Source organism: Acinonyx jubatus, chromosome A1, assembly GCF_027475565.1.
Source record: "Acinonyx jubatus isolate Ajub_Pintada_27869175 chromosome A1, VMU_Ajub_asm_v1.0, whole genome shotgun sequence".
Lineage (NCBI taxonomy): Eukaryota > Metazoa > Chordata > Mammalia > Carnivora > Felidae > Acinonyx > Acinonyx jubatus.
In genome coordinates, this window is record NC_069380.1 from 100082322 (window position 1) to 100095102 (window position 12781).

At 55.2% G+C, this 12781-nt stretch overlaps 1 protein-coding gene across 2 annotated transcripts in view; it reads left to right on the forward strand.

Annotated features, from left to right (window-relative positions):
• Window positions 1-6771: 6771 nt before the first annotated feature.
• The window catches only part of PRDM6 (PR/SET domain 6), a 232337-nt gene continuing 226327 nt past the window's right edge, over window positions 6772-12781 (forward strand). For both annotated transcript variants that reach the window (XM_053220302.1, XM_027076820.2), the window contains exons 1-2: window positions 6772-6903; window positions 7394-8009. In XM_053220302.1, the coding sequence (XP_053076277.1) occupies window positions 7409-8009 (601 nt within the window). In that variant the 5' untranslated portion in view covers window positions 6772-6903; window positions 7394-7408. The remainder of the gene's footprint in view (window positions 6904-7393; window positions 8010-12781) is intronic.

Sequence of the window (12781 nt, forward strand, 5' to 3'; positions counted from 1 at the left end):
TACCCCCGGAACATTGAAGGTAGGGGCACTGCAGATTTACACTCTTTTTTTTCTTTTAAGATTTTTAAAATTGCTTACTTTTGAGAGAGAGAGAGAGCCCAAGCAGGGGAGGGCAGAGACAGGGAGAGACACAGAATCTGAAGCAGGCTCCAGGCTCTGAGCTGTCAGCACAGAGTCTGATGTGGGGCTTGAACCCACAAACTGCAAGATCATGACCTGAGCCAAAGTTGGACGCTTAACCCAACTGAGCCACCCAGGAGCCCCTATCCTCTTTTGGCTTCCCCCAGAAACCTGCACAGGTTGCTTTATCTTGGTCTAAAGGCAAGTTTTTCTGGTTCCAAAAAGGAAACTGAGAGTAAGTTTTATGTATCTAGCTAGCTAGCTATCATCTATTTATCTATCTATTTCTCTATTTGCTTATTTGCTGGGAGGCTCTTATACAGAGAACATAGACTCGCCAGAAACAATACAAGAGCACACTTTAGTGTCATCCTTTGACCCCCTAACTCAGAAGAGGGCAAGAACACCAGTCCATCCAGGAGAGAGTATGATGAGGGGGCAGACAGGACTCCCAGGGCTCCCACAGGGGTGTGTGTGTGTGTGTGTGTGTGTATGTATGTATATATATATATATATATATATATGTGTGTGTGTGTGTGTGTGTGTGTGTGTGTAATCCCCTAAGGTGTGGGTCCGATTTCCTCAGGCTGCTCTGGGACAAAATCTTCAGGGCCCCTCATGAACGGGGCTAACTAGAAGCCATCCTGGTTCTTAGACCGCCGCCAGGCATTTAGGGGGACCCAGCAGGCACTAGGAAGCACCGACCCTCAGAATGCCAATCAACCAAAGCATATGTTCCTAATTTCAAACAGATGCGCTGCAATATGCTTGCGTCGTCCCGATTAGAACTTAAGGCCTATGGGCTTCAACCAGTTGAGGCAACGCTCTGGTGACCCAAAGCAGCCCGTGTTAGAACCAGGTAGCATTTGCTAGAAGAAATCAGAGGAGATTGTCCCAAAGATCCCTGCCCGTAGTCTCTTGGACATAGTAGGTGTCCATTAGATAGTAGGTATATCTGTTCATTTGTAGCTAACTTCAATTGGTCTTATCCTTAACAGATTCTGGGGAAAAGGGAAGAGCAAATTGGGGGAAATGGGCGAAAAGTAGATAAAGAAGGAGACAGTAAAGGAGATACATGAGTTTCTGAAGGGACAGTTCTCTGTGTCTAATTATTTCTCTTTTACTCGTCAAGACTTGAAAGAGGGGCTGGTTTTCATTCCTTGGCTATTCATGAAATCTTTAGGGGACCGAACTTCCCCAATATGTTTTAAACTTACAAGGCCTTTGTAAATAATAATAGCTGACTTCCCCACAAGCAGAAGGGATATCTTTAAAGGCTTTCCCGGGAGAATGATCCGGCCTTGGGGGGGCTGGTAATGGACGGGAGAGCCTTTCACCTCGAGGTCAGCAGGTCAAATCCAAATCAGGCCTGGGGTGGCTGCGAGGCATTGTTTGAGTGACAGCTGTTGGGAAACCCTGGTGAAAGGCCCTGGAGGGTTCGGCTGCATTTCAAGTGAAGTGAACAGGTGCTGTCTGCAGTAATTTTGGCAGAGGCTAAAAGAGAGTGGTCAGAAATAGGCCAAGCTCGGGCTCCTGGCCCCAGAGGCCATCTCTGACCTGGCCAAGCGAGGCGCTTGCTTTCCCAACGCAGTCGTGACAGGAGGCAAGCTGAGGAGGCAATGGGTCTGAATTGCCAAGGCCTCAGAGGAACAGACAGTTTCAGGCTGCAGCATTTCAGGAGACAGCTGGCTTCTTCCTGGGGAGTTTTCCAGTCCCTTCCACTCCCCACCCGCCACCAACTCTAGCCCTGTGTCTTCCCTCTCACACCCTTTCTTTCCAACACGCTGTTTGCTATCACTGAGTAAGGACAAACCAGCCAAGATGCAAAGGGGTCAGTGGGACGATGGCAGTGATTCACATAAGTGGCGTCCGTTTCCTTGCTTTCAGTTTCTCTGTACATTTTACGCACCATACATCTCAGACTCACAGAGGTGGGGTATAAAATAGGTAGTAGAGAGGACATCAGAATTGGGTAGCTCCTTTATGAGAATCCTTAGGACGGAAAGCCACAGGAGCCCCATCCTTTTGTTTGATGTTGAAGAAACTGAGGCCCAGGGGGGTTGGGGCAGGCCACTGTGTAAGGCTCTAAGCGGCCAGCAACAGAGGGGACTTGCACTGATGTAAACAATGAGCAGATGTATTTGAAAGGACACTGAGGCGCTCACAGCATCTTGGGGGTGGGGGTGGGGGGGCAGGTGGGAACAGAGAGAAGCAGGGGGAGCCAAGTGTGGCCAGAAGCTGACAAGGCAGAATCCTTGGCGGTTCTTCAGAGGAGGCCCCTTTTACCAAGTTAGCCCTGGGGCCCTGAGGATAGGGCCAGGAATGCCCCACTCCACACACAAAGCAGTCATCCCCTTACTTTTAAGTATCTATTCAAATTTCACCTTGGAAGGGGTGCCTTCCCAGACCACCCTATTTCAAATATTAACACCCTTTATGGCTCTTCATTGCACTTATTAGCATCTCACAACTCCTTTACTTGACCATAAACTTCATGCAGATGTGGACTTTGTGATTTGGTTTTGTTTGAATGCCGCATTTCAGAAATCCCCATTTCTGAAGGGGTAGTGCCCACCGGAAGCTGCCTGTGCCCCTAGGAATGGAGCTTCCTCTGGGCCGGTTGCAAAGTTCCTCTGGGAACTTCACAGGGCCGGGGGAGGGGGTTGGCTAGTCTCTATCCAGAGATTTCCCCCTTTTGCCTGCATTCCCGGGTCCTCAGAAGGCTCTTCCGATGTTAAAGCGGGGAGGAATGGGGCTTTCTGAATAAGGGCGAGTGAACGGATGTAGACACAGGCAAAGGAATGTTGGAGGCCACGGTCCCTGGGCTGTTCGGAGGCCACATTTTCTACCAAGTTTTTGTCAGCAGGCTAGAGGGACCTGTCCGTGAACCTGGCCGGACAAAGATTCCTCCTAGCTGTGTCCAGCTCTCTCCATTTCCCTTTCCCTCCTCCTTCCTTTCACCTGCAGCTGGATAGTTCCCCCCTCCCTTCCATTTCCCAGGAAAATAAATCTCTGGGAGGAGGCGGGAGAGCGGGTCTCAGAGAACCCTTCTGAATAAATGTCTATATTAATGAATTATTAACTCAGCCATCCATGACCTTAAACCTAGAAGCGGGAGCGCCGAGGGCAGAGAGCTGCTGAATCCTTTATTGGAGTCCTGTCAAAGGCAACCGACCATTTGTCCCCCTCCTCCATCACGAAAAAAATAATTAATACGAGAGGCAGACTTTAAAATTGTGTGTCAAACGAAATCAGAGAGAGGGTCTCCCTGACCCAATCCTCTTGTCGCTTTCCTGCCCCTTCCTGGCATTCCCTCCCCACTCTCCCCTCCAGCTCCCTTCTTCCCCTCCCAGCGAAGGGTACAATGGGCTTCCCGAGAATAATTTTCAGGAAGAAAAAAAAAATTGCTGGAGAAAATGATGAATTTGGGCAGTTAATTTATCGATCCCGGCTCCTCTTCCCACTTGTTTTATTTTAGAGGTCATTAATCAATGAAGAAAAACACCACCGTGTCCCCCCGTTTGCATTTAATACACTCACGCTCCTTATTTATTCCTCTGGAACAAATTCCCAGCAAATATTCACCCATCGATTTGGGAGCGATGGATTTTTATAAAGGTTTGATCGCTTCCTAAGTGGTCCAAGTGATTTGTTTCCGCGGTCTTCTTCTAAATAATGAAGAGGAGGGGGGCGGATTTGGGGGGTGCATGTCCTGGCGACGGGTGGCCTCACTTTCTAAACACCCCCACCCCCCACCGACGAGATGTGCCAGGGCGAGCCGCGGGCCCAGGATCAGCCGGTGGGTGGTGGGTGGGGTGGCGGCCTCCGCAGCACTTAGTGCCCCGGGGCCACGGGCGGTCGGGACTACAAAGCTCCGCGCCCGAGGGTGGGGGGGCCGCGCTGACCTCTGTCCAAGCCCAGCCCCACGGGCCTCCTCTGCGTGAGGGCAGGGCCCCGCCCCGCGTCGTGGGCCGACTGGGGAGGCACAGGATTCCCGCCACACTCCCCTCCAGACCTTTGTGTGAGCTCCTGGATTCCCGGGCCTTCTGAGCGCTCGCTGTAACTTCCAGTCACCTCCTTCACGCAAGTTCCCTAAGGCCTCTGGGCCCTAGGGTCCCTTCGCCCTGAGACCGGCCTACTCCCAGGGCCGCAGCGGGGTGGGGGCGAACCTGATGAGTCAGGGACTCCACACTCTGGCCCAGGAAGGGGCGGAGGCTCCGCTCCAGTCCCTGCTGCTCCCCTTGGCCCTCACAGCAAGGGAAGCCCAACCTCCCTGGAGGTGCCCCTACGCCCCTCTGGCGTCGGTCTCGAAGGTGAGGGTAGAGGTTTGACTAGGGTGGGCAGGAAAATACACGTGTCGCCTCCCTGACGCGGTTGCCATCACGCACTAGTGGCGGGACCTTAGGCAACCTACTTTCTGAGCCTCAGTGTCCCCATCTGTAATATGGGGGTAATGATAATGAGTTCTCCGCGCGGTTCCTAGGCGGAATGAACTTGAAGCGCCTACCCGCGCCTGGCCAATCCGAAGCTCTCCCTGACCGATCAGCTAATCTTGCTACGAAGGGGACCCCCCCCCCCCCTCCGGCTTCCCAGGGTGCGGGCGGCAGGAGGCCTGGGGGCGGGACGGCAGTTGTTGCAACTAACTAGCGTCTCAAAATCTCGAGATTTTCAAGTTTGTTTGGAGGGCGGTATGGGGAGGAGTTCTCCGAGACGGCCAGCCCTGGGGACCAAACAGTTGAGCGTAGCCGGCGTGGCCCCAAACAAGGAGGCGGCGGGCGGGGCCGCTGCCGCAGCGTCCGGGCTCCCCGTCTCTCCCAGAGAACAGAGAAGCCTCCTCGTTCCTCAGCAATGAACTGGGACAGTGTCAGAGAGAGGCAGCTTGCCCCTTCTCCCGTGGGCCGGCAGCTACTCTTGGGCAGTTCTTCCAGCAAATTAATTGAAACGGGCCTGGAACTTCGTAGTCTCCTTCCGATGGGGTTGTTCAAAGCCCGCGCTCAGAGTGCTCGGTTAGCCTCGGGGGTCCACAGCACGTGGGTTTTCCCTCGTGGTGTTGGCCTTAAACTTGGATACCATCAATCTGTCCAAGAATGACTGATGACCTTGTCACAACGACGCCAGTCAAAACATTTTCGGTCCAACTGTGTTCCAATCAGCGTCGAGGCATCCTCCGTGAGACCCGGACAAAGTCTAAACAGCGCGGTTCCCAGGCTCAGGCGACAGGAGTGGTGGGAAGACAAAAAGAAACGAGAAATCAGTAAGGAGTGGCTATTAATTGTTCAGAGTGGCGGGTGCTAAATAAGTTGGCTTGTTTGGGGAAAGACAAATGTCATTTCTTCCCCTCTGAGTGTGGACAGAACTCCGGCTTTGGGAAAGCGCCCGAGCCGGTCATTTTCACACACCCTGTCCGTGCCCTACCCCCACCGAGCCCTGCCACTGCCTGGAAGGGCAGGGGGCTGGTGCCCAAATCTTGGAGATGAGAGCGCGCAGGGAAGGGCAGCGGGGCATTCCAAGGCACCTGGAATGGTCAGAGTGGGGGTGGGGCTGCTCTCCCAGCCTGCACCGCCGACGCCACGTTTGGGGCAAGAGGCTTCAGCACGACCCCCCGGGGCAGCCCCTAGCAGCAAAGGCAAAAAGCTTCGCCGGTGACCGGGAGCAGTTTAACCAAGTGTAACGCAGCCCGGGATACTTGCCTCCGCTGCCCACAAGGAGAAGGAGCGAGTTCCCCAGGCAGACCACTCGAGAGTGGGTGGGCTTAGCGCTAAGCCGTGTGACACTCCACTGCGGCCGCCTCCCAGCTCCGCGGCCAGACTTGAGTCCCGCCAGGACTAGCTGCCCTTTAGAGACCCTCGGCCTCACGCCCACCAGCTCACCAAAGCCTGCCTTCTCCGCTGCGAACTGAGCGTTTCGTACCAGTGCGCAACCCGCCCCGCCCCTGCCTCCCCCGGCCAGGATTTCTGCTGAGAGTTGCGTGGCGGGCTAGTCGAGCAGTTACTCCTGGAAAAACTGAGCCGGACAAAAGCGCAAACCCGGTACTGGGACTTGGTCCACTCGCCGGCTGGGCGCGCCTACTCCGATGCGGACACCCGAGCGCGTGAGGCGATGCATTCCGGTTTTCGTGTTTCCCCTGCTTTCAGGATCAGGGCAGTGAGCTGGTACCTAGAAAAGACTTATCATGGGCAGGAAGAGACAACAGGAGAGCGGGAGACGTCACGCCAAAAAACGAGCGGGGGGTGGGTGGGTGGGAAGGCGTTGGAGGTATCTGTGCTGGAGAGGTGCACAGGCCGTGTGTGGATCCAACCGAGTTAGAACTTCCTTCTCTCCCTCTCCCCTCCCCTTCGTTATTCTGGCCTGCCTACCGCCTCCCCCCACTCTCCATCTCCACCTCTCTCTCTCTCTCTCTCTCTCTCTCTCACACACACACACACACACACACACACACACACACTTGTATTTTGTGCTGTCGTAAAACCCACGTGTCCAGCCGGGAGGCTGCCAGAGCGTGGAGCCGAGGAACCGGGACGCGGCGGCAGCCGAGCGCAGCAGCCCACCGCGGCTCCGATCCGCGCCGGATCGGCCCGCGCTCCCGGCTGAACTGCTCTACCGCGTTCCGCGGGCCTCCACGCCCATCTCTCGCAGCCCGGGAGGGTTCCGGGCGGTCAGATCACATCTTGGGCTCTCCCCTCCGCGGCCCAGGGGCATGTAGCGCACCCGGGACGCACACTCTCCCCCACGCCCACCGAGACACACGCACGCACGCACCCGCCCGCGGCTCGGAGTTTCCAGGTAAGGCGAGGCTTGTCTGGGGCCGGTGGTCTTGGGCCCCGGGGATAGGAGGCTGGAGGTCCCGGGCTGGGGGCGGGGGGCGAGACTGTCCCGCCTCCTGGCGCCGGAGGCCAAAGCCGCTCCGGCTCTGCGCCACTCCGGCTCGGGTCGGCTCCGGGCGCCTGCTGAGGGCGGGGGCTGCGTCCTGCCGCCGAGTTCTGCGGGCGAGCGCCCTTGCGCCGGGCTTCAACAGTGCGCGGCGGGAGCTGGGCGCCTCGGACTGGAGGCAAGGCAGGGTGCACACAGCTCCCTTCGCGAGGCGCCGCCGCTTCAGAGTAAACTTTGCGCCCCAGCGGAGTTGGAAAGAGGGAGCTGGGGAACCGGGCTGCCGCAGGCGGAGCCCAGGGCTGAGCCCTTGCTCCACGGTCTTGGCGGTCATCCTCCCCGCCCCTCTCGCACCCAGCCCTGGGCCCGGCTCAAGCGCACCCTCCTCTCTGCCCTCTGCCCCCAGCTTGAGAGGTCGGACATGCTGAAGCCCGGAGACCCCGGCGGCTCGGCCTTCCTCAAAGTGGATCCAGCCTATTTGCAGCACTGGCAGCAACTCTTCCCGCACGGCGGCAGCGGCGGCCCGCTCAAGGGCGGCGGCGCCGCGGGTCCCCTGGGCGCGCCGCAGCCCCTCCAGCCCCCGCCGCCGCCGCCGCCGCCCCCGGAGCGCGCAGAGCCGCCGCCGGACAGCTTGCGCCCGCGGCCCGCTTCGCTCTCCTCCGCCTCCTCCACTCCGGCTTCCTCCTCCAACTCGGCCTCCTCTGCCTCTTCCTGCGCCGCCGCTGCCGCCGCCGCCGCCGCCGCCGCGCTGGCGGGTCTCTCGGCCCTGCCTGTGGCGCAGCTGCCGGTGTTCGCCCCTCTGGCCGCCGCCGCCGTCGCCGCGGAGCCGCTGCCCCCCAAAGACCTGTGCCTCGGCGCCGCCTCGGGCCCGGGGCCTTCCAAGTGCGGCGGAGGCAGCGGCGTGGACGCTCGGGGCGCCTCGCGCTTCCGCTGCAGCGCGGAGGAGCTGGACTATTACCTGTACGGCCAGCAGCGAATGGAGATCATTCCGCTCAACCAGCACACCAGCGACCCCAACAACCGTATGTAGCCGCAGCCCGCGCGCGCTCTCCAGGGGCGCTGGCGCCGTCGAGCGCGGGCGCCCATCGGGGAAGCGGGTCGGATGAGCGGGACTCCGGGTGGCGGGCTGGCCCAGGCCGCGGCTCTGCACGTCCCAGACTGCGGTGGCAAAATTTTCCCGACGTTAGAGAAGGAAAGAGAACGGATGGGATGCCGGGTGGCACTTCGGGGTTACCTTGTCCTCCTCCCGTTCCCTGCCTCGCAGCCCCAAGCCTTTAAGACCCCCGCTGCTCGAGGACCGGACTTTCAGATCTCCGCCCTCCCGCGGGATTGTGCCCGGGGCCGGGAGGGTCCTAGCAGCGTACGCTGGGGAGTGTGGGAGACGGGCTTCGCCTGGCCTTAGCGGGACACGGGAGGCACTCTCAGCATTTCTGGGGCGCGTGAATCCCAGGGCTTGGGTCTCCTTCTCTCTGCCTCCTCTCTGGAGTTCACTACATCAGCTCATTTTCGGGCCGTGGGGTTGCAGGGGACCAGCCGCGAGCTGCTGGCTGGCCGGGCCTCGCTGGAGTAGGAATTTTGGACGACGCTGGGTCAGTCTCTCCCTGCAGGCAGGCATGATTCTTGGATCTTCTGTTTATTTAGAAAAGGGGAAAAAGAAAAATTGCCAACTGCTTAATGAGAAAACATTTCCGACTTCAGGGTAGGGTGGTTCCCTGCGGATCCCGCGTTCTCCGTGCACCCTTGGTCGTGTAAACGTTCGCAGTCCGTAGGCATGCTTGGTGGTTTCCTTCTTTCTTTCTTTTTTTTTGTTTTTTAAATAAGAGTGACAGTAGTTAGTTTCGTACAGTGCGCTGTCTTTGTTTCCGAGTGAATGGCAAGCGCCTAATTAAAGCTGGAAGTTCTCTTCCCCGCTTCGATCCTTTATTCAAAGTTTCAGACCTCACCAGTACAGGTCCATTGGGAGGTCTTGAAGCAAAATTCTAAATGAAGACCAAGAATGTGCATTGCTTGGTCTCTAGTTATTTCCGTAATATCAGAAGTTATGATATGCTTACACCTAAGGCAGTTGGTGTAAGTGCTAAGTGTACTTCCAGAGTCTCTGGAGAGCCTATTAAAGCAGGTTAAGAGAGTCAGGTGGAAAGCGATACAGGATTCCAGAGATCGACACTCACTCAGCTATTTTCATCTCATTTCTGAAGAATTTAGTTTCTGTATGAGGAAAGTGGATGATAAACATGTATTATCATTCTCCGCTGGAATAAGTCCCCTCTTGCAGAATGTCTCGCGCTCCAAGAACTTCTTAATTCGTTGTAAAAACAAAATAACTCCGGGTTTTAGCGAAAGGGCTCCCGGTGTCGCTACTTTGATGAGAAAACACTGGACACGACCCTAGCGATGGAGGTATTTTAGTCTTTTCATAAGAGATGGGGATAATTTTTCTGATGGAGATAATTACAACTAACAAAAAGATCAGTTGTATTTACTTTTTTTCCTCTCTAGAGTTTGAGGCTAAAGTACCAGTTTAAAATGAGGGTTTCAAGTCGAATTTGCCCTGCAGTTAAGAAGACTTTTGGATTTCAGAGCTTTAGAAAATTTTGGAAAATTATATTGTCCTAGTGGATTTCAAAAAAATACTTATCTCCTACTGAATTTCTTGAATGTGTTGTTTTCAAAGCAGTTCTTTAAAAAAAAAAAACTGTGAATTAAGAAAGACAAGAAATGCTTTTTGGAGAAGATATTTTCTGACCGCTAAGTAAAACATAGTGATTTTGGGCTTGGAGTGCGTCATCGAGCTTGCAGTTTCTCTTCTGAATTAAACGAGTATTGGAAAAAAATGCCAGCAGTACACCCCAAAAGCCCAGGCTGTGCCCTGAGCTCCTATACTGTTTGCAGAGCGATCTTGAGGTTCAGGGCATTTTCACCAGAGAAGAACCTAGATCAATCTGAGAAAGAACTGGGATAGATTGCTAATTAATATGTGGCTCTTGAACCAGTTTATTGCCCAGGTAACTTTTTCCTCTGGCTGGAGGAGATGATTTATGATTTATCTAAATTATTCCTATCGTGTTAATCTTCTGGTATCCCCTTTTGAGTGGACTGGACGGCTTCCCTGTGCCAAGTGCAGGGGAAAACAGAAAACACGAAGGGAAAGACAGTCAGATCGTCCTATTAGAGTTACACTTCACGTCTCTCCCTAATTAAGGGGCAATTGAGAAAGAAAATAGAAAGCTGAGGTCGTTCTGTGTAATGCTGACGGACCAGGCCTGCCATTCTATCAGAAACTTCTCTGGGCAAGAGCCCTCGCTCTTTTGAAACCTTGGGATGTGTTTTTGCAAAGATGGAGTGAGAAGTGATTGGGTTTAATCTAGCGAGCGGATCAAAACAAAACAGAAATGCAAAGGGTGGGAAACATTTTCCCCCCCCTGCCTTAGATGGGGGAAGTTTCTCAGTTACTTGAAAGATGGTGAAAACCGCAGCTTCGCCCCATTCCCAGGTTCTAAGTGGGTGGGGGTGGGGGGAGGTGGGGGGAGAGGCAGGCAGAGGGAAGCACCTATTTATCCTGCGGCTCGTTTTCCTGGTTTCCTTTTAGCCTCTTGCCATCTTCCTCTAAAAGAATTCTGTGAAATGACCACTCAGCATTGCTTCATTTTATTACTTTATATTAAAAAGGATATTGGGACATTTTCTCTTTTTTCTTACAAGGCAAAGAAAGGGACCTCCTTACTTCCCTTATCCCTTTAGAAGAGTAACCGTCTGCCTGGGAGAAACAACCCAGTAACACATAGGAATCGTTAACAGTCCTTTGACCTTGAAACTTTATTGGCATCTTTGGCAAATGCCATAGAGAAGGTCCTGTGGCTTTCTTTCACACACACACACACACACACTTAAAAACAGCAGAAACTGTAAAAGCTAGCCCCTCGTAAACTCTTCCATTGTATTTCTCTTATCTAACTCTGTGGGTTATTTTATCGCACGATTGAAGTACTCTTTGAACTGACTCTCCCAATGCTTCTTTGCCGGGTTTTCTTCCCACCGTCCTCACACCGGTCGGCATTGTGTAGTCGAAACGGAGGATGGGGTCTCTCTTCCTTTTCTTCTGTCACTGCCCGCATTTGCTGCCTGGTTGCCCGAAGCCATTGATTACGTCAGGCTCCTTCGCTTTGGCCTCTTGTGGGGTTCCGGGAGCTGGTGCGTTGCTTAAGACCCCACCACTACTCTTGCCAGGTAGTGAAAGGCGGCCACAGGGCGCCCCTGGTGTTTGTATGAATGATACTGGGCAGTCTCTTGGCCGGGCTGATTGCCTCCTCGCATACCTTTCATGTGAAGATGTTCTTTTTTGTGTGGGAAGGGAGGTGGGAGCTAAGTCCGCCCCGAGTGTCTCCGCGTGGAGTAGGGGCACTTTGCAACTTCCCCAGCTGGAGGTCTCTGCCTCCTTCTTTTTCAGAGGGAGCCCTGCTGCGCCGGGAACAGTAGTGGGAACAGCTCTGGCAGGTGCCCAGGTGTAGGAGTAGGGTGCAAAGCATTCCTGTTGGTAGTGCCACCCTTTCCTAGCGCTTGGGGAGAGGGGCTGTGGTAGAGAAAGAAATCTGGGGTTTGTCCTGTTGAGGGGTTAGAGAGCTGAAAGAAGGGTGAGTATTTTCTGACCTTCCGCGATCTCTTCCCAACCGGCTGGGACACGTAGGTCCTGTTTTGGGGAGCTCCTGAGCCCAGTAACCCCCCAGTGGCGTCCTCCTGCCACCCAGGCACCGGCTTCCCTACCCCCGCCCAGCGTCCCCGCTGTCAAGCGCCTGCGACTTAGATTTCAGACCTGGTCCCTGGTGGGAGGGAGGCTCGGAGTCAGTGTGTGGGCTTTTGTGTTGTTCTAGTTTTCTTTTTTTCTTTTCTCTCTTCTTGTGTGCAGGCCCAGCCCCATCCCGTAACACACATGATTTAGCTATTTTACATTATTCGTTATCTAGCGCCCTGAAACCGAACATAGAGCCATATATTAGATTGAGGTTAGGAGTGGTGGCGACTGTTTATTTAAGGTGATAAAATGGTCCATCAGCAGTAATCTCCATCGATATGTGCCACCAGGAGATGAAGGATGAGGGGACAAGCCACAATTAATTGCCCTATAGTTTTGTAGGAGAGAGTGGAGTCGGCCCAGGCCCGCTTCGATCTCCTCTCCCTCCTATTCATCATCTCCGCAATGTATATGGCGGCCTCGCAGGGGCAGGGGCCGGCGAGGTTTATCTCGGCCCAATATTCTCTCGCCCGCACACGCTGGCGCTCCCATTTAATTTATTAATACGGTCATCGAAAGACAAATAAAATCCACATTGCCTCCCCCCTTCTTTCTCTCCCTCCCCCTTTTGTCTCTCCCTCTTGGTCCCTGGGCCAAGCCGGCAGCCAGGCGGAACAGGGAAAGCCCAGCGCGCCCGCGAGTCGCGGGGAGCTTTAAACTCCCCTCGGGAGAGTCCTCGAGAAGGTTCGGCGCGCCCACATTCGGCTCCCCTTCCCGGTGGCCGGGCTAACCGGCCTCGCCTTCTGGGTGTGCCTCTAGAGCCCCTCGGGGGAGCCTAGAAGACCCCTGCTGGGTGGAGGCATCGATCCGTGGGAGAGGCGGCAGTGGCGGCGGCCCCTTCTGGTTTTCTAGGAAAGGCCTTGGCTGGCCGGAAGGGGCAGGGGTCTGGGCGTTCAAGGTTCAGACTTCGGTGCAGGGAGTCCCCCGGCGGGCCTGGCCGTGCCTGCCCTCCAGGCACGGGGCTGGCGTGGGAGGACGCGCGGAGAGCGCGGGTTGGAGTCCCGG